Source organism: Tachyglossus aculeatus, chromosome X2, assembly GCF_015852505.1.
Source record: "Tachyglossus aculeatus isolate mTacAcu1 chromosome X2, mTacAcu1.pri, whole genome shotgun sequence".
NCBI classification, from domain to species: domain Eukaryota; kingdom Metazoa; phylum Chordata; class Mammalia; order Monotremata; family Tachyglossidae; genus Tachyglossus; species Tachyglossus aculeatus.
The window spans coordinates 1,623,343-1,644,400 of record NC_052100.1 but is presented as its reverse complement, the minus strand read 5'-3'; the positions used below and the strand labels follow the sequence as shown (position 1 = coordinate 1,644,400).

At 52.1% G+C, this 21,058-nt stretch overlaps 1 protein-coding gene across 2 annotated transcripts in view; it reads left to right on the top strand.

Moving 5' to 3' along the window:
* The window catches only part of DELE1 (DAP3 binding cell death enhancer 1), a 49,366-nt gene extending 28,574 nt beyond the window's left edge, over positions 1-20,792 (top strand). The window contains exons 1-12 of one of the 2 annotated variants that reach the window (XM_038771251.1): positions 14,479-14,552; positions 16,601-16,703; positions 16,811-16,904; positions 17,341-17,488; positions 17,691-17,834; positions 17,967-18,055; positions 18,178-18,271; positions 18,909-19,051; positions 19,133-19,291; positions 19,773-19,865; positions 20,112-20,271; positions 20,485-20,792. In XM_038771251.1, coding sequence (XP_038627179.1) covers positions 14,522-14,552; positions 16,601-16,703; positions 16,811-16,904; positions 17,341-17,488; positions 17,691-17,834; positions 17,967-18,055; positions 18,178-18,271; positions 18,909-19,051; positions 19,133-19,291; positions 19,773-19,865; positions 20,112-20,271; positions 20,485-20,705 — 1,479 coding nt within the window. In that variant the 5' untranslated portion in view covers positions 14,479-14,521 and the 3' untranslated portion in view covers positions 20,706-20,792. Of the gene's footprint in view, positions 1-14,478; positions 14,553-16,600; positions 16,704-16,810; positions 16,905-17,340; positions 17,489-17,690; positions 17,835-17,966; positions 18,056-18,177; positions 18,272-18,908; positions 19,052-19,132; positions 19,292-19,772; positions 19,866-20,111; positions 20,272-20,484 lie in introns of those variants that run through there. The other variant, XM_038771252.1, reaches the window with a different exon arrangement.
* Positions 20,793-21,058: the final 266 nt, after the last annotated feature.

The following is a 21,058-nucleotide window of genomic DNA, read 5'->3' as shown; positions in this document are numbered from 1 at the left end:
ACATCCCACTAACATCTGAGCCCGATGTTGAGAGAGGCAGAGACTTCGAAGCCAGAGAAGGCTTCCGCACATGTTCCCCAGCGCTTCCAGAGGCAGTGGCAGATGGCTTGGTCCAGACACTGGGGAGGGAAATCCTGGATGCTATCCCAAACTCCATCTCTTGCCTCTCCAGGGAGGGCATTTTCCTTTGTGACCTGTTCAGTTCTTCTCACCCTCCCCTCCAGATTCTTCTTTCCCTGTTCCAAACCTCTGGCCCAAGATTCCAAACGCTCACACTCCAGGCCAACCAGTGAGCCTTCATTGCAGCGTCAATGCCCCAGAGAAAGTGCTAGCCCCTGCCCTCTTTTTTTTAATGGTATTTGTTAAGTGCTTACTATGTGCAGGCACTGCACTAAGTGCTGAGTAGATAAAGCCAGTCAGGTTGAACATATTCCCTGTCCCACATGGGGCTCAAAATCTTAATCCCCACTTTACAGATGAGGAAACTGAAGCACAGAGAAGTGACTTGCCCAAGGTAATACATCAGACAAGTGGCAGAGCTGGAATTAGAACCCAGGTCCTTCTGACTCCCAAGGCCATGCTCTATCCATTAGACCATGCTGCTTCCTCCTCAAGGGGCTTCTGTTTTCCTGGAGATCACCAAGTTAGACTGGTGCTTTGGCAACAATATTTCATGAATAATAACGGGCATTGTTATAAATATGTATGCATGCATACACAACACCATTTCATGTACTTTAGCAGGCATTGTTATGCGTATTTATACATCCACAAAAACACTTCATGCATGCATTATAAACCACATTGTTAAAAATATGTATCTATACATGTTTCATGCATTAAAACAGGCATTGTTGTAAATGCTTAACTATATCTCCCTCCTACGTGGACTGTGAGCCCTATGTGGGACGGGACTGCATCCAACCTGATTAACTCGTAGCTACCCCACTGCTTAGAACAGTGCTTGGCACAAAGTAGGTGCTTAATAAGTACCACAATTATGAAATACACAACCATGTTCACACGTCAAAACAGGTATTGCTATGAATCTGTAAATATATATACACACACACACACACACACACACAAACACACAGACCCATTCATCTTTAGTTCACTTTCTCTTGTGATCATACATTCACGTTCATAGGTTATAAATACAAAATGACTCGTGTGTGGGGGAAGTGTTAGTTGATGCTTGATTCGGAGATGATTCCAGCAAGGCAGAACACCTGTTGATAAATAACAAGAGTCCCAGAGATGAGAGGAGAGTCAAAAGGTCATTGGTGTCAGACCCCTGCCTTCAAACAAGACTATAAGTTTAAAAGCATTCAATCTGGCCTGTTCTGTCATCAGTAAAAAACAACTATTAGTCAATCGATCAATCAAATTTACTGACCGCTTACTTTGTGCAGAGCATTGAAATAAGCACTTGGGAGAGTACAATAGAAGTCAACATTTACTGAAGACCCAATAAGTGAAAAGCACTGTGTAAGGAGCTGTGGGGAGATAGAAAGGAGCAGAGAAGATAGCACCTGACTCATGGAGGTTACAGTGTAGTGATCTGTCCAGAGGAGGCACTCAATAAATGCTATTGATAATGATCAGTAATAATAATAATAATAATAATAATAATGGTATTTGTTAAGATCTTAATATTTGCCAGACACTGTACTAAGCGCTGGGGTGAATATGAGCAAATCAAGTTGGACACAGTCCCTGTCCCACATGGGGCTTACAGTCTCAATCCCCATTTTCCAGATGAGGTAACTGAGGCCCACAGAAGTTAAGTGACTTGCCCAAGGTGACACAGCTGACAAGTGGCAGAGTGGGGTTTAGAACCCACGACCTCTGACCCACAAGCCTGTGCTCTTTCCACTAAGCCATGCTGCTTAGTACAATGCCCTGCACACAGTAAGCGCTCAATAAATATGAAATATGATTGAATGAATGCGAGAGAGAGAGAGAGAGAGAGAGAGAGAGAGAGAGAGAGAGAGAGAGAGAGAACGCTGAGATCGGGCTCCCGGGGTTACCCGGAGGCAAAAAGGCAGAACACCACAGTGGGATAGAAGAAGTGAAGAAAAATGGGAGGACGGGGAGAGAAGCTCCTCAGAAAGAGGTGAGTGTGGACAAGGGATCCATGCTGGACCAAAAGGGAGCCAGACTTGGGGAGCGGGATATCGTAGGAAGCCAGAGAGAGAGACTTCCGGTAGTACATTCCAATTGGGTCCCCCACAAATCCCACTTCCGGTCCCATCCCCAACTGACAATTAGTTAATTAATTAATTGTGGTATTTGTGAAGCACTTATCATGTGCAAAGCAATGTTCGAAGTGCTGGGGGGATACAAGGTGATCAGGTTGTCCCACGTGGGGCTCACAGTCTTAATCCCCATTTTACAGATGAGGGAACTGAGGCACAGAGAAGTTAAGTGACTTGCCCAAAGTCACACAGATGACAATTGGTGGAGCCGGGATTTGAACCCATGACCTCCTACTCTTTCCACTGAGCCACGGGGTCCCCCTCTTTCCCATGCGGAGCAGGAATAAGGCCGCAGAGTGCCGTTTTCTTCCCCACACCCTGGATTTACACCATTTATTCTTTCCTCCCTCAGCCCCACCACACTTACGCCCATATCCTTAATTTATTCATATTAACGTCTTCCCGTCAAGATTGTAAGCTCGTTGTGGGCAGGGAACATGGCTACCAACTCATTCATTCAATCGTATTTATTGAGTGCTTACTGTGTGCAGAGCACTGTACTAAGTGCTTGGGAAGTACAATTTGGCAACTCAGTTATAGTGCACTCTCCCCAGTGCTTAGCCTAGTGCTCTGCACATGGTAAGCACTCCAATCAATACGATTGATTGATTGGAAGGGGGGCAGAGCAGGGGGATCAGGGAGGGTCAAAGGCTAGGGGTTAGTAGCCTGGGACAGAAACAGGAGGTCAAAGGGAGGAGGACAGTGGGATGTATCAGCGCTTAGAACAGTGCTTGGCACATGGTAAGCACTTAACAAGTACCAACATTATTATTATTATGAGTTGGAAAGAGAGTTCCCGGGGAAGAGGCCTGAGGCATCTCCTTTCCTCCTTTTCCCCATCCTCCCTAATTTTCCCCGGAACCAAGGGGTCTCCAATGGTGGCCCATGGTTCTAATGAGGTGCTTGTGACCTCTGCAGTGTTTTGGCTAGCATCGGGGGGATGGTCTCAGGTCCTTTCCCCCTGGAAGCTGTGGCACTGAGACTCATCCCTTCCCTTTGACACACCTCCTCTGGTGCCAAAGGACACCTGCTTATCAGCACTTCCTAACTCATCATCTTTCTGCCAACTCCGGGCCTGAGTATCTTCCCCTACCTGTAATTTCTTTTAATTTCTTCACGTCGGTCTCCTCTGCTAGATTATAAGGTCTTTGAAGGCAGGGATTGAGTTCACCAACTCTATTGTGCTCTCCCTAATGCTTAGGACAGTGCTGTGCACAGAGTTAGCGCTCAGTAAATACTACTGATTGATAAATTGTTTGCTGCTGGCCTGTCCAGGGAGTTATCGCAGTCTGAATTCAATGAGTTCTTTTGACTATCAGAATTTAGGCAATTTTGTCTCTAGCTATTTGGCTGTTGTGGTTCCTGGTAAAGCCTCCGTGTTGCGTGTCGGCTAGGAGGGGGTGCTGTGTCGACTTGATTTTGGGGGGGGGCGGGGAGGCGGGTGGTGGTAATTACTAAGCGTTTATTATGTGCTAGGCACTGTACTAAGCACTGAGGTAGCTCCAAGTTAATCAGGCAAATTAATCAGGTTGGACACAGTCCACATCCCACACGGGGCTCACAGTGTTAATCCCCATTTTATAGATGAAATAACGGAGGCCCAGAGAAGTGAAGTGACTTGCCCCAAGTCACACACAGCTGACAAGTGGCAGAGCCGGGATTAGATCCCAGCTTCCTTGACTCTCAGGCCCAGACTTTTTCCATTAGACCACTCTACTTCTCGAGCCGCTAATGAATGCCTACGCGTTAGTGAGGGAAAACCTGAACTGTAAAAACAGAGGTAGAATCTTAAAAAAAAAAAAAAAACAGAAACAAATATCGGAGGGCCCCTTGCAAATAGACAGATCCGGGATACTCAGATGTGTCAGGACCTCCTCCTCCCCCTCTCCCCCAGGACACTTTCAAGTAGGTGTAGTTGGGAAGCAAACAAGATGTCAGGTCTGTGCCCCCAACGTTGTTGGTAACATTCAGAAGCCTCGTGGCTGTGGAAGGCTCTTCCCAGGCTCATTAGCCCAAACTAGCAGCCTTGGCCAGGGTTCATCTCCTTCCCTGTATGCTGTCAGGCCAAGTTGGAGATGACAGTGCTGACTGTCACCGTAAAAGCAGCGGGCATCAATTACTGTCAGCCTGCATTTCCCGCTGCCTCCGGCCTGTACTTCCCAACGCTAGGGCTCGGCTTCCCAAGCAATTAAGGCTGGCCCAGAGGGAGCCTCGTCTGGGTTAATCCCATTCCTTGCCGGGGCCTGCACATCCCGCTGACCGCTGACTGAGGGAGGTGCTTTTGTTAACGCTGATTCTGTGGGCAGCCCACGGCCTGAGAGAAACTGTGATTCGGGATGGATGGTCTTTCCCATTATTTCAATCATTCAATTGTATTTATCGAGTGCTTACTGTGTGCAGAGCACTGTACTAAGCACTTGGGAAAGTACAATACAACAATAAACAGTGACATTCCCTGCCCACAGTGATCTTACAATCTAGAAGGGGGGACCACTTCCTCTGGCACCCATCTTCCCTTATGGTTGAAAACTGAGGAATCTGGGGAGGGGGCTTTTCCCTGTGGTCCATGAAGGGGAGGGAGAGGGGGAGAATTTCCTCCAGTGAAGCTGTGGAGATTACATCCCAGCACAGTGCTTTGTTCACGGTAGGCACCCAATACAGCATTCTGCACACATGAAGTGCCCAGCACAGACCTCTGCACACAGAAAGCACCCAGTACAGAGCTTCACACAGTAATAATAATAATAATGATAGTACTTGTTAAGTGCTTACTATATGCCAGGCACTGTACTAAGCTCTGGGATAGATACAAGATAATCAGGGTGGACACAGTCCGTGTCCTGCATGGGGCTCACAGTCTTAATCCCCATTTTCCAGATGAGGTAAAAATGTCTTGTGTAGGAGCAAGAACAGTGCTCTGAACACAGTAGGTTCTCATTAGAGCATTCTGCAAAAATTAGGTACCCAGTACAGTGTTCTGCACATTGTAGGTGCTCAGTAGAGGGCTCTGCAGACAGAAGGCAGCTCGGTTTACAGTAGGTGCCTAGTACAACACACTGCATACAGTAAGCACTCAGTATATCATATGGCTAGATTGACTGGAAGAAGAGGAAGAGGCTGGGCTGTTTGTGTACCAGTTGGATGTGCCGTACTATTGGAGAAAACCCAGGGCATCTACAGGTCATGAAGTCCAGCCTCTGGCAGGAGAACCAGATAACTTCCCAGGGCCAAAAATAGCTCTCCTGATTGGAAAACATTCTGGTTTTCTTGGGCAAGTAATCCCGAGTGCTCCCAAATCTGTCAGCCAGCTCTTCCCTAGCCCTGAAAGTAGATCCCCCCTCCCCGTGACCTGACCCTGATCCTCAGCTGGCTCCTTGTGGGCAAGAATCATGTCCACCAACTTTATTTAGTCTCCCAAGAATTCAGCACAATGTCTACTAGATTGTAAATCCCTTGAGGGCAAGGTCCATGTTTATCAATTGAATTGTATTCTCCCGAGCCCTCAGTACAGAGCCTGCTAGATTGTAAACTTCTTGTAATAATAATAATAATAATAATAACTGAGGTATTTGTTAAGCGCTTACTATATGCCAGGCACTGTACTAAGCACTGGGGTAAATACGAGATAGTTGGGTTGGACACAGTCCCTGTCCCACATAGGGCTCACAGTCTTAGTCCCCCTTTTACAGATGAGGTAGTTGAGGCCCAGAGAAGTGCAGTGACTTGCCCAAGGTCACACAGCAGACAAGTGGCGGAGCCGGGATTAAAACCCAGATCCTTCTGACTCCCAAGCCCGTGCTAAGCCATGCTGCAGGGGTCATGTCTACAAACTCTATTATCCTTTCCCAAGCACTTAGCACAGTGCTCTGCATACAGTAAGCACTCAATCAATATGATTGATTGAGTCTGGGAGAGTATGATAAATCAGAGTTGGTAGACATGTTCCCGGCCCACAAGGAGCTCACAGTCTAGTGGGGGAGACAGGCATTTAATATAAATAAATCAATTACAACTATTGACATAAATGCTATGGGGTTAAGGGTGAGGTGAATAATGACTGCAAATCCAGGTACAGATCTTTATTGTATTACAAACCTGTCAGAAATTCAGGGCTCTGTGTCATCAATTCACTCTTATGTCACCTAGCTAGTGACAGAATTGTCATAAAGTCTCCGGTGATGATTGTGAAATCTGAAACACCTGTCTACCGTCAGGCCTGGGTGAGCAGTCTAAGCAGGAAATCATTCATTATTCCTCAAAATGAGCGCCTTCTGCCCTCCTCCCAACCGATCACACAAAGGTGAAGGAAATTAAAGGACACCCTTTAAACTTCAAATGCAACAGAGAATTCCCCGATCAAAGGAGCATCGACAGGAGCACATTTGTTTAAATTCGGTATGTGAGGAGATCGACTTTCTTGAAACCCAGCGGCGATAGCGGATGGACCGCCCTCCCGCTGCCCCGGAGAGAGTGAGGTGATGATCTCAAACTCTTTCTGTCTTTGAAATATTCCTTGTTCTCGGTGAGAGTGGAGCTGGAAATGGACACTGGTGTCCGTTGTTTCTGGGGAACAGAAGGGTTTGCTATAGATAGTCTCAGAAGGGAAGGTGAGAATTCATACAACGAAGGGGATGATAATAATGATATTTAATAATAGTAATAATAATGACATTTATTAAGCGCTTACTATGTGCAAAGCACTGTTCTAAGTGCTGGGGAGGTTACAAGGTGATCAGGTTGTCCCACGGGGGCTCACAGTCTTAATCCCCATTTTACAGATGAGGCAACTGAGGCCCAGAGAAGTGAAGTGACTTGCCCAAAGTCACACAGCTGACAATTGGCAGAGCTGTGATTTGAACCCATGACCTCTGACTCCAAAGCCCGTGCTCTTTCCACTGAGCCACGCTGCTTCTTGTTAAGCACTTCATTTGTGTGGAGCGCTGGGGGAGATACACGATAATCAGGTTGGGCACAGTACCTGTCTCACACGGGGCTCCCAGTTTAAGGGGTGGAAGAACAGTTTTTGAATCCGCAGATACTGAAGGAGCATTGCCTAGTGGAAAGAGCATGGTCCTGGGAGTCACAGGACCTGGGTTCTAATCCTGCCTCTGCCCATGCCTATTGTATGGCCTTGGGTGACTCATTTACCTTCTCTGTTCTTCAGTTTCCTCACCTGTAAAATGGGGATTTAATACCTTTCTCCCACCTACTTAGATCGTGAGCCCCACCTGGGACAGGGATTGTCCTGTATCCACCCCAGTGCTTAGCACAGTGTTTGTCACTTAAAGGATTAGTAAATATCATTATCATCATCATCATTTTACAGATGAGGAAACTGAGGCCCAGAGAAGTTAAGTGATTTGCCTCAGGCCACATGGCAAGCAAGTGACGGAGCTGAGATTAGAACCTAGGTCCTCTGACTCCCAGATTTGTGCTCTTTCCATTAAGCCACCCTGATTTAGGTATAAAAGAGCCTATCAACGTAAGTTGGTTAAAAGAGGCATGGGCCTGGGAAACATGGTATCTCATGGTGTCCCAGATTCTGACAGACTTGGACCGTGTGCTGGAGTGGCCAGAACAAGGATCCACCTTCGGACTGAGAATGCCAGAGTAGGGACCACGAGACCTGATCTACAGCTAACCAGGGCTGGGGGCCAGACAGTGAAAATTACCACCAGCTAAGTGAGCTCTAGAGATTCCCAACTGACCGTTAGGGCTGAAAATGGGAGATGTCGGGGGGGAATTGTTAAAAAAAAGTTTTCATCTCCCCGTTGAACTGACTTTATTTCAGTGTCTGGATTGTAAACTCCTTGAGGGCAGAGATCACATCTACTAACTCTGTTGTACTCTCGCTAGTGATTAATACGTTGCTGTGAACACAGAAGACAGTTATAATAATAATAGTTCTGTGTGTTATTCAGCTTTTACTATATGGCATGTACTGTGCTAAGCACTGGGGTAGATTCAAGGTAATCAGATGAGGCACTGTCTCACAGTCTTGGAGGGAGGACAGGTATTTAATCCCCCATTCTATGGAATGATTGATTGATTTTCAGTATGCCACTCAGCCTTCCATCAGCTCAGAGTTTTGTGAAGTCTAATTGCTAATGAACATAGATAAATAATATCAGTAAAACCCTTCTGCCTCCTCTTCACTCGAGTCAGGGTAAATTAATGATCCTTCCGAGGCAGTGATCTCCCTGGAATAATCTTTCCATGGGGGGACCCTTTTCCATCACCCTCTGAGCTCCGGTGGAGTACCCCTAAGTTGTTTAGCTAGAAAGTCAATCACTCAATGCTTTGCGTCGAGCACAGACTGTCAGCATAGTTCTGAACTGAACGTTTGGAAGAGGAATAGAGTGCATATCCCCTGCCTTCCCGGAGCTTACACTTCGATGGATTGTCTTTGGTGAGTTTGCAGGCGGAAGGGAAAGGTAACTCTCCGCGTGAGAGGGCTCTCAAAGAGGACGAGTCCAGTCCAATCCAGGGCTCTGTCCCCCATGGCAAGCACCGGGACACTGGGAGGAATCACAGGCCGTTTGCCATCCTGGATACCCACCCTCATGGTTAGAGATGGTCTATCCAACACCCCTGATTCTCCCCTCTCCATTCCTGACTCTCCCCCAGCAATCCAGCATGGACCATCCCAGATCCCTGACTCTCCCTTCTCTGCTCCAACTCACCCCACAGTGCCCCGACAAAAGCCACCCAACACCCTTGTCTGGAACACCAGTCACAATGCAGGCACTGAAGAAGAAGAGCCTTGCGACCCCAGTTCTGAGTGGGCCACAGAGTGGACAAGTAGCTGGCCTCAGCCCCCAACATCTTACCATCTCCCCCAACAACCTTACATCTTTGTCTGTGTGTGTATATGTGTGTGTGTGTGAGAGAGAAAGTGTGTGTGTGTGTAAAGCACTTAGCTGATCCAGCAATAATTGCTGCATCAATAATAAATGTTTTGGATCGGAGGAGCCCAGTGAGGGAATGGTTGCCTGCCATTTTCATAAAAGCAGAGGCATGAAGCTGTTGGGACTCTGGAAGCTGTTTGTTTCTCAATTCCCACGGGGCCGGGGCGGGCTGGGCTGAGAAAGGCAGCCATGGACGGGAACATCCAAAGTCAGAACTGAAAAGAGGCCGTGAAATGTATGCCCAGCTTTTGCTCGCCTCTCCCATCCACTCAGATCAGTGCCTGCAATCGGTTGTGTTTGCTTTGCTCTTTGTTCTATCCCTTTTTTGTTCGTGTAATATTTCTTAAGCACTTCCTAGGTGCAGGCACTGTACTAAGCCCTGGGATAGATACAAGCCAATCTTCCTTTTTATAATAATAATAATAATTATGGCATTTATTAAGCACTTACTATGTGCAAAGCACTGTTCTAAGCGCTGGGGTGGATACCAGGTGATTAGGTTGTCCCACATGGGGTTCACAGTCTTCATCCTCATTTTACAGATGAGGTAACTGAGGCACAGAGAAGTTAAGTGACTTGCCCAAAGTCACACAGCTGACAATTGGCAGATCCGGGATTTTTTATGGTATTTGTTAAGCACTTACTATGTGCCAGGCACTGTACTGAACCCTGAGATAGATACAAGCTACTCTTTTTAAAAAATGGTATTTTTTAAGCACTTGCTATGCTCCAGGCACTGTACTAAGCTCTGGGGTAGAGACAAACTAATCAGGTTGGACACAGTCCATGTCCCAGATGGGACTCACAGGCTTCATCTCCATTTTACAGATGAGGTAACTGAAGCCCAGAGAAGTGAAGTGACTTCCCTAAGGCTACACAGCAGATAAGTGGCAGAGTCAGGATTAGAACCCAGATCCTTATGACTCGCAAGTCCTTGCTGTTTCCACTACACCACACTGCCTCGCTGTCCTTACCGGACTGTTAGCTCTTTGAGGGCAGGGATCATGTCTACCGACTTTGTCGCATTGAACCCTCCCAAGCGCTTAGTACAGTGCTCTGTCCACAGTAAGCACTCAATAAGTACAATTGATTGATTGTGCTTAGCATAGTGCTCTGTACACATAGGCCTGGGAGTCAGAGGACTTGAGTTCTAATCCTGACTCTGCCACTTGTCTGCTGTGTGACACTGGGCAAGTCACTTCACTTCTCTGGGCCTCAGTTATCTCATCTGTAAAATGGAGATTAAGACTGAAAATTCCACATGGGACATGGACTCTGTCCAGCCCGATTTAGCGTGTTTCCATCCCAGCTTTTAATACAATGCCTGGCACATAATAAGTGTTTTACAAATACCATTGAAAATACCATAATAATAATGATAATAATAGACTGTGAGCCCACTGTTGGGTAGGGACTGTCTCTATATGTTGCCAATTTGTACTTCCCAAGCGCTTAGTACAGTGCTCTGCACATAGTAAGCGCTCAATAAATACGATTGATGATGATGATGATGATGAGAATAATATTACCATCATTCTGTTGACAGACACCTAAGCCACCCAAGACCCTGACGTCCAATCGACTTCTACCATCTTCAGAACGACCCGAAGCAGGACAGGGGGCAGGGTGTCAGAGGCTGAGGGAAGTCCAGGAGCCCCCCAAAATAATGGCTCGGTCCAGGTTCAGGGACACTGCACCCCAATCCCCAGCTCAGATGTGACAAGGAAGCCTGAGGGTGGAACTTGACACACTCAAGTGCAAGAGACACCACCTGTCTCCTTGGGAGGTGTTCTAAAATCCTAAGGGCGGCCTGTAATGGGGATTTTAAGAACCTGTGACAAGCAGGAATCCCTGGTAATGATGCTAATGAAGTGGAAGTAGATTGGCCTCCAGGATCAGAAAGGGGCCAAGGCGGCTAAAATTTCCCACGATTGGTTAGCTGTCGCCCTTAGTTACCATCGTCATGGAAACCAGATGCCCCCCCTTCCCCACATGCTTGGGAGAGTACAGTAGTTAGTGGACAAGATCCCTGCCCTCAAGGAGTTTTTGGTCTAGCAATCAATCAATAGTGTTGATTGAGGGCTGTGTGCAGAGCACTGTACTGAACGCTTGGAGGAGTACAGCATAGTTAGACAGGATCCCCGTCCTCCCAGACTCTTCAGTCAGGGGTCTTGATTGAGTGCTGGCTGAGGGCAGAGCACTGTACTGAGCACCTGGAGATTCATTCATTCATTCGATCCTATTTATTGAGCGCCTACTGTGTGCAGAGCACTGTACTAAACTCTTGGTATACTTCAACAATAGACAGATTCCCTGCCCACAATGAGTTTACAGTCTAGAGGTGGGGAGCCTGACAACAATACAAATAAATCACAGATCATGTGCATAAGTGCTGTGGGGGTGGGAGGGGGAAAGAACCAAGGGAGCAAGTCAGGGCGATGTAGAAGGGAGGGGGGGAAGAGGAAAGGAAGGGCTTAATTTGGGAAGGCCTCTTGGAAGAGGTGTACCTTCAATTCCTCCCCCGATCCTGGCCCCGGCCTCCCCTCCGGCCCCGCCCTTCTGCCCCATCTCTTTTCAGAACCATTCATTCATCCATATTTATTGAGCGATTACTGTGTGCAGAGCACTGTACTAAGCGCTTGGGAAGTACAAGTCGGCAACAAAAAGCAGAAACCAGTTCCCCAAGAAGGGATAAATCTTCCAGCCCAACTGTGCGACTTCTAATCTTTGATGTTAAACCAAGATTACTACAGTAAATTCCCCCTTCCATCGGCACCAGAGAGCAACTACCCTCCGCACACATCTTACCCTGGTCCACTCCCTCCCGCCTCCTCCTCCTCCTCCTCCCCACCTCCTCCTGCTTCCTGGAATTCAATGGTAGTTTCTCGACCCCTCCTGGAGACCGTCTTTGCCAGATAATTAGCATATCCTGACACTTTGACGGAGGAAAAGAAAGGCAAGGGGATGATTCTCTTCTTCTGGGGCCATTAGAGTAAGGAGCAGCCTTTCAATTTGCCGGTTATAAAACCCCGCATCCTTTTAACACCGGAGCGGCTTTTGACATGTGATTTTAGCTGATTCCACAATCTCCAGCCTTCAATCTCGAACAATAGCGCATCCTTGATGGAACAAATTTCAGCTCACCCTTCTCACACCTTTCCATCCCGATCATATTCATCTTTGTGTAAGTTGTGACGGCGGAGTCCGAGGTCTGGGGGTTGAGTGAGTTTCTGTGGGGCCCCGGGGTCTGCACAGAGTGATGCGAAATCCCAAAATCAATCAGTCGTATCAATCGGAAAATCAGCTTGGCCTAGTGGACAGAGCTCGGGCCTCGGATTCAGCAGAACCTGGGTTCTGATCCCAGCTTCTCAACTTGTCTGCTGGATGACCTTGGGCAAGTCACTTAACTCAGCGCTTAGAACAGTGCTTTGCACATAGTAAGCGCTTAATAAATGCCATCATTATTATTCTCTGTTCCTCAGTTACCTCATCTGTCAAATGGGGATGAAGACTGTGAGCCCTCCGTGGGACAATCTGATCACCTTGTAACCTCCCCAGTGCTTAGAAAAGGGCTTTGCACATAGTAAGCGCTTGATAAATGCCATCATTATTAGTCTCTGTTCCTTAGTTACCTCATCTGTAGAATAGGGATGAAGACTGTGAGCCCCCCGTGGGACAACCAGTGTGTCTCAGTGGAAAGAGCCTGGGCTTTGGAGTCAGAGGTCATAGGTTCAAATCCTGGCTCCACCGATTGTCAGCTGTGTGACTTTGGGCAAGTCACTTAACTTCTCTGGGCCTCAGTTCCCTCATCTGTAAAATGGGGATTAAGATGTGAGCCCACTGTGGGACAACCTGATCACCTTGAAACCTCCCCTGCGCTTAGAACAGTGCTTTGCACATAGTAAGTGCTTAATAAATGCCATTATTATTATTATTATTATTATTATTATTATTATTATTATTATTATTATTATCACCTTGTAACCTCCCCAGTGCTTAGAAAAGGGCTTTGCACATAGTAAGCGCTTAATAAATGCCATCATTATTATTCTTCCTCCCCCCAAGCTGTGTGACTTTGGGCAAGTCACTTAACAGGCCGCAGCCCCCCGCCCCCAAATGCGGCCTGTTGCAGACCACCTTCCCTTCCCTCCCCGGTGCGGGCAGCCACATTGGGCAAACAGAGGAAACCCGGCAGATAGGGATGCCCGAAACCCTCCCGGGAGCTACGAGATTGATGCCCCGCATCTGGGCACCGCCGTTGCGGGGACATTGGCCTCCCCTCCCCTTCCCCCCAGCCCTACCTCCTTCCCCTCCCCACAGCACCTGTATATATGTTTGTACAGATTTATTACTCTATCTAATTATACATATTTACTATTCTACTCATTTTATTTTGTTAATATGTTTTGTTTTGTTGTCTGTCTCCCCCTTCTAGACCGTGAGCCCGTTGTTGGGTGGGGACCGTCTCTATATGTTGCCAATTTGTACTTCCCAAGCGCTTAGTACAGTGCTGAGCCCACTGTTGGGTAGGGACCGTCTCTATATGTTGCCAACCTGTACTTCCCAAGCGCTTAGTACAGTGCTCTGCACACAGTAAGCGCTCAATACGATTGAATGAATGAATGAATGAGTAAATACGATTGAATGAATGAATGAACTGGCCCCGCTCCCTCTGCTGGCCTGTAGCGAGCCGAGCCCGGGCGCCCCCTGCCGGACGCTGGTGGCACCGTCCCGCCGCCCGCTCCCTCTGGGGAGCCCAGCCGTGCTCATGCGCAGACAGGCCCCAGCCTGTCCTGGACGCTCGTGCACGCTTGCAACAGATTTGTTTTATTTTGTTGTCTTTCTCCCCCTTCTAGACCGTGAGCCCGCTGTTGGGTAGGGACCGTCTCTATATGTTGCCAACTTGGACTTCCCAAGCGCTTAGTACAGTGCTCTGCACACAGTAAGCGCTCAATAAATACGATTGAATGAATGAATGAATTGATTGATTCCTCCCACCTCCCACTTTTTCGTTTTCTCGGTGTCCTCCGAGCCCCTCTTTCCCCCTCTCCTCTATGGTGAGGCCCTCCTTCAGCCTCTCTTTCCCCCCCTCTCTATGGTGCGGCTCTCCTTCCCGTGGACTGCAGAGACGAGGTCCCGCCAACTCGGGGCGGAAGTGAGACTGGGCGGTCTTTCTCCTTTCTGAAGCACTTGCTGCCCTTCTATCCTCCATTTCCTCTCGGTGGTCTCCAGGCCGGGCGCTCTCTGATTGGGCCTCTGCTCCCGCCATCATTCCGTTTGGCCGCCTCTTCTCTATGATCCCGCCGAGCCGGGCGTTACTGCGGCTGCGCGGTGCCCCAAGCAGGGGGAATCATGTGGCGCCTTCCAGGGCTGCTGGGTCGAGGTGAGAGATCCCCCCAACCCCTCCTCGAGGCTCCCTTAATAATAATAATAATAATAATATTTAATAAGCAATTACTGTGTGCAAATAATAATAATAATGATGGCATTTGTTAAGCGCTTACTATGTGCAAAGCACTGTTCCAAGCACTGGGGAGGTAACAAGGTAATCAGGTTGTCCCACGGGGGGGCACACAGTCTTAATCCCCATTTTACAGATGAGGTAACTGGGGCACAGAGAAGTTTAGTGACTTGCCCAAAGTCACACAGCTGACAATTGGTGGAGCCGGGATTTGAACCCAGGACCTCCGACTCCAAAGCCCGGGCTCTTTCCACCCAACCACGCCGCTTCCCTTCTCCGTCACCCTGACTTGCTCCCTTTATTCATTCCCCCCTTCCAGCCCCACAGCACTTATGTCCATATCTGTAATTTGCTTATTTATATTATATTAGTAGTTATGGTGTTTAAGTGCTTACTGTGTGCCAGGCACTGGGGTAGATACAAGGTAAGTGGGTTGGACCCAGTCCCTTGTCCCACATGGGGCTCACAGTCTTAATCCCCTTATTGGAGAAGCAGCGTGGCTTAGTGGCGAGAGAACAGGCTTGGGAGTCAGAGGTCGTGGGTTCTAATTCCGACTCGGCCGTTTGTCTGCTGTGCGACCTAGGACAAGTCACTTCCCTGTGCCTCAGTTATCTCATCTGTAAAATGGGGATTAAGACTAAGCCCCATCTGGGACAACCTGATGACCTTGTATGCCCCCCAGTGCTTAGAACAGTGCTTGGCACAAAGTAAGTGCTTAACAAATACTATCATCGTTATTACAGATGAGGTAACTGAGGCACAGACTGTGAGCCCACTGTTGGGTAGGGACTGTCTCTATATGTTGCCACCTTGTACTTCCCAAGCGCTCAGTACAGTGCTCTGCACACAGTAAGCGCTCAATAAATACGATTGATTGATTGATTGAAGTGATTTGCCCATGGTTAAACAGCAGACAAGTGGCTAAACCGGAAATAGAACCCATGACCCTCCAACTCCAAGGCCTATGCTCTATCCATTGGGCCACGCTGCTTCAGCATGGCTCAGTGGAAAGAGAGCGGGCTTGGGAGTCAGAGGTCATGGGTTCGAATCCCGGCTCCACTACTTGTCAGCTGTGTCACCTTGGGCAAGCCACTTCACTTCTCTGGGCCTCAGTTACCTCATCTGTAAAATGGGGATTGTCTGTGAGCCCCACGTGGGGCAATCTGATCACCTTGTATCTCCCCAGCGCTTAGAACAGTGCTTTGCACATAGTAAGCGCTTAACAAATACCATTATTATTATTATTCTCCGGTATAATAATGTATGTCCTCCCCTCTAGACTCCAAGCTCCGTGTGGGCAGAGAGTATGTCAGTTATAGTGTACTCTCCCAAGCTCTTAGAACAGTGCTCTGCACACAGTAAGCGCTCAATAAATTTGCTTACTGACTGACTGACTGATTCCCAAACTCCAGAGACTGAATCCGGGTGGGCGGATGGCACAGGGAGAGGGATGGTTTGGGGCTGAGCTAAAGAAGAGAGGGGCCCATGAGTGAGCGTGGCCCTCCTGTCAATCACACTGCACAGGCAGACGAGGGGGCTGTCCCTGGGGGTCCCAGGCACTGGGGACAACTGGTGGCAAAGGAGGGCAATAGAGCCCTGTCCCCTGAGTCAGTCATATTTATTGAACACTTGCCGTGTGCAGAGCACTGTCCTAAACGCTCAGGTGAGTCCAGTGGAGTTGATAGACACGATCCCTGCCGATCTTTCAATCAATTAATAGTATTAATTCAGCACTTACCGTGGGCAGAGCACCGTGCCAAACATCTGGGAGAATACAGTACAACAAATTTGGTAGAAATGTTTTCTGCCCACCTCGCTTACATTCTAGACAGGGAGGAGTCTCCTACAGTGAGGATTCTCCTTTGGTGTGCCGGGACGGGCTCTGGGGGTCTCTCCAGGAGGGTTGGGGGTGGGAAAGGGGCCTAGGGGTGGTTTCCGGATTGATCACCCTGGTGCTCTTCCTCCGCCAGCCTTCCGCTGTCTCCCCGAGCCGGGCCTTAGAGAAGCGACCACCCGGCTGCCCAGCCAAGATGAGCCCGCTTCTGTTTCCAGCCCAAGGCCCGGCCCAGCACGGTGTGTACAGAAACCACGGCTGGGGTGTCTCCCAACCCCCAAATCCTCCTGGGACTCTGCCATCTCCTGGACTGTGACCTCTGACCCCCACCTATCTCTCCCCTCAGGCGGGAGCTGCGCCGGCCCCCAGATCGGGGCTGGACGTGCCGGTGGTTGTCCAGTTGTCACCTGCCGCCTACGGCGTGGGATGCTCTTTCTTGGGTAAGAGCCGGGGGGACGTCTCAGGACTCTGTGACTCGGGGAGGAGGGGGTGTTTGGCCCTGGGGCGAGGACTGGAGACCCTCAGGGGTGCCGTGTCCCTTCCTGCCTTCGCCCCCAAAGTATCCCGGTCTGATCCCACTCCCAGCCAAACTGGGGCCAGACCGGGGACCATGAGGTCTCCCGGCTGTGTCCTGCCCGTTTCCGGCATCTGCCGGAGCCCCCCATGGACCGCCCGCTGTCCCTTGGGGTCGGATCTAGCTCTGGGTCCAGAGAGGCCCAGTGATGAAGCAGAGGGCACGCGGCAGGGAGCTGATGTCCGAGGTTGGGGGCCGGCGGGGAGGGGTCCGGAGTGGATCCCTGGGCCTGAGGGAGTGAGGGCCGGGCTTCAGACCCTCCCCCGCCCAGGGGCCATGCGTGAAGCCTGGAACCCCCGCAGGGAGCCCTGGCTGTGCTGGCGCTGCAGCTGGCCAGGCAGGTCCAGTTCCGGGCCCGGTCGCCCGAGTCCGAGGGCACTGAGTCGGATGGCCAGAGGGCCCATCTGTCCTGTGCCCGCCCCCCAGCCCGCCGGCTGCTGCAGGATTTTGGTAAGTTTCTGGGCGAGAGTTGGAGCGGGTTGGTGGCACCCTTCTGGCATGGGGGGGCGAGGATGGGCAGGGGCTGCGAGGGAGCTGGGCTTCTCCCTGGGGGTGGGGGATTGGACGGCCGTAGCATGGCCGAGGGGAGGTGGGGGCAGTCGGTCAGTGGCCCTGGAGAGGCTCAGTGCCCCTCCCTGGCCCTGTCCTCCAGCGCTGAGGAGAAATGTGCTGCCCGAGGCCCGGGTCCTGCGCCCGTCCCCAACCAGTGCCCAGGGCTCCGGGGCGGAGCCACCCCTGGACCCTCCGGAAAGCGGCCACTCTCGGACTGCAGAGCCTCAAGGGCCACGGGGAGAAGGTGAGTGTCAGCCATGGGGTGGGAGGGCGAGTGGGGCCGGGGTGGGGGTCGCCTGGGACCCTGCCCCATTGTTGAGGGTTGGGGGGATCTGGGGGAGGCCTGGTTCAAGTCTTCCCCTCATCTCCCCTCAAGATCCCGGCGTTGGCTCCTTCCTGGACGTTGACCCCGGCTCAGGTCTTGAGGCTGGGGTGGACCAGGGCCGGGTACCAGATTCAGGGCAGGTATGGCGGGACCCCCTCGGGGGAGAGCTACGGGGGGCAGGTGAGGGGTGAAACTCATCCGGGGAGGGAACTGCATCTCCCCCAAAGGCTGGGCCCCTTGATCCCATCCCTCCTCCCCACAGGAGAGGGCAGGGCCCGAGGGCTCCCTGGAAGAAGCTGCCATGTCTCTACAGAAGCTGTTCCAGCTCAGCATTGCCTTGGTGCTCAACGTCTTGGGTAATCAGTCCATCGCTGGGGTTTATTGAGCTCTTATTGCGTGCGCGGCACTGTACTGAACGGTTGGGAGTGTAAGGTACAACCTAGTTGGTAGACACAGTTCCTACCTGCAAGGAGCTTGCAGTCTGCTCGGGGAGACAGACGTTAAAATAAATGGAGCCCGGACCTGTCTGCCCCTCCTCCCCCACAACTGCTTGTACCCCTCTCCGATCTCCCACGCCCCCCTCCCATCTGCTTGTGCTCTCCCACAGCCACCAGCAGCATGACGGCATGGCCCAGTGGATAGAGCCCAGGCCTGGGAGTCGGAAGGACCTGGGTTCTAATCCTCGCTCTGCCCCTTGTCTATTGTGTGACCTTGGGCAAGTGACTGAACTTCTCTGTGCCTCAGTTCCCTCCTCTGTAAAATGAGGATTAAGACCGTGAGCCCCATGTGGGACGTGGACTGTGTCCAGCCCGATTAGCTTGTATGTACCCCAGCTCTTAGAACATAGTAAGCGCTTAACAAATACCGTTATTGTTACTGTTATTATCTGGGCCCTCCCCATCCTCCCGTCCGCCCAGGGCGGGGAGGGGTCGTTGGGGGTGGCCGTGGTGTGGCGGCGGCCGAGGGTCCAACCCCCCCTGGTTGTCCCCGCAGGGACGGAGAGCATGAGGCAGGGCCGCTGCGGGTCCGCCTTCTCCTGCTTCCGCCAGGCCGCGGCCCGCGGATACGCCAAGGCGCAGTACAACGCCGGGCTGTGCTTGGAGCTCGGGCGGGGCACCGGCCGGGATCTGTCGCAGGTACGGGGGCCGGGGTGCGGATCCGGGCACGGGGACTGGGCGCGGGGGTTTCAACGGACACGGCTTGTCTGTACGGCGCAGGCCCTCCTATACTACCAGCGCGCTGCCAACCGGGGGCACCTCCTGGCCCAGTACCGCTATGCCCGCTGCCTGCTGCAGGAACCGGCCGCGGCCGCAGAGACCGGGCTCCAAGAGGCAGCGTCCACGCTGGAACGCCTGGCTGAAGCAGGCCTGACGGAGGTGATGGGGGCGTGAGAGCTGGCCCGGGGCGCGTCCGGCCTGTGGGGGCCGGCTGGGGATTCCCTGGATTCTGGGGTGGGGAGGTGCAGGAGCCAGCCGGCGGGTACTCGGGCTCTGGGGCGGCTGGGATGACCTGATGGAGGTGACGGGGCCGGCCGGGAGTTCCTTGGGTTCTGGGGGAGAGGTGTGGCCTGATGGGGAGGGGGTACGGACGCTTGGCTGGGTGGATACCCGGGCTCCGGGGGAGCTGGATGGAGGGGAGGTGGGGCAGGATTCCAGCTAGTGGGATAACTGGGCTCTGGAGCGGCCCGACGAATCGCTTACGGTGAGTAGGGCACAGCTGGGGGTTCCCTGAGTCCCGGAGGGCCTGAGGAAGGTGAGGGACGGTGGGGTCCAGCCGTGCGGGTCCCTCCCTGGGCTCCGTCGCAGCGGGGCCTGGGGGTACTGATGGAGCCGCGGTGTCTCTCCCGCGCGGTCTCAGGCCCAAGCTTTCTTAGGGGTGTGGCTGATCCTGGGGCCGGACCGCAATGAGCGGAGAGCCGTCCACTTCTTCCGCCTGGCAGCTGCCAATGGGGTAAGGGGGCCTAGGGTGGAAGGAAGGGCCTGACTACCCACTGCGTGCACAGTGCTGCACTGAGCTCCCGCTGTGTGCAACAACTCTACAGAGCGCTCACTGTGTGCAGATACTGTACTGAGTGCCCAGTGTGTTTACAGTGCTGTACCGAACCCCCACGGTGTATATAGTGGGTGTGGCACGGTGCTGAGCGTCCAGCGCGTGTAGCTCTGTACTGAGCGCCCACACTGTGTCTCCGTCTCTCAGGACCCCCAGAGCCAGTACCACCTGGGTGTGTGTCACGAGCGGGGCCTTGGGGTCCAGCAGGACGTGGGTGCGGCAGTGCGCTGTTACCAGCAGGCAGCCGCTCAGGGCAGCCAACAGGCCCGAGAGAGACTGAGCCTCCTCCTTCCGGCCCCCGGAACCGGTAAGGCAGCAGTAGCAGCAGCCGCCTGCTTCCTGGAGCCCCTTCCTCCCTCCCTTCTTCAGAGTCCTTCCTCCCTCCCTGCCGTGGAAAGAGCCCGCCTCACTGAGAGGCGGGGGTCCCTGCTGCCCCTGAGCCCCCTCCCCTGTCTCCGTCCTGCTGAACTCTCTGCTCCGGGCCCGGGGGGTCCTCCTGCACCGTCTCTCTCCCTTCCAGGCACGGCCTCCGTGGGACGGAGATGCTTTTCCAGCCCCTCCCTCCGCCTGCTGGACCCCAGGCCTGCCTCCGGCCCCTTCCTTCCTGCCCAGCTTCCCCATTCCTGGAGCACCGGTAGCCTGGGGCTCCCCTGCGGGGCCGGGGACTCGGCCGGAGCGGGGACCCTGGCATTTGGCCATCAGGTCCACGAGGGGCTCTTGGTGCGCCTGGGGTTTGGGTAGGCCAGGGCAGCCCAAACCTGGGGATCTGGACGAAGCAACCCCTCCGCGGGGTCCTCTGGACCACCCCGGGCTGCGGGGTGGATGGTGCGGGGGGGTGGGAGGGGCCGGCCATTAGGACTCTGGGAATACCTGGCAACGGTCCCCAAAGCTGGTCTAGCAGTGGTCCCCAGAGCTGGTCCTTGGCAACGGATTCCGGCGATGGTCACTCCAGCAGCATTCTCCGGTGACGGTCCCCTGGCGATGATCTCCAGCTATGGTCCCCTGGGCAGTAATCCCCGGCGATGGGCCCCCCAACAGCAGTCTTCTGCAGTGGTCCTCAGCGATGATCCCCCTGTGATGGTCCCCCATGAGCA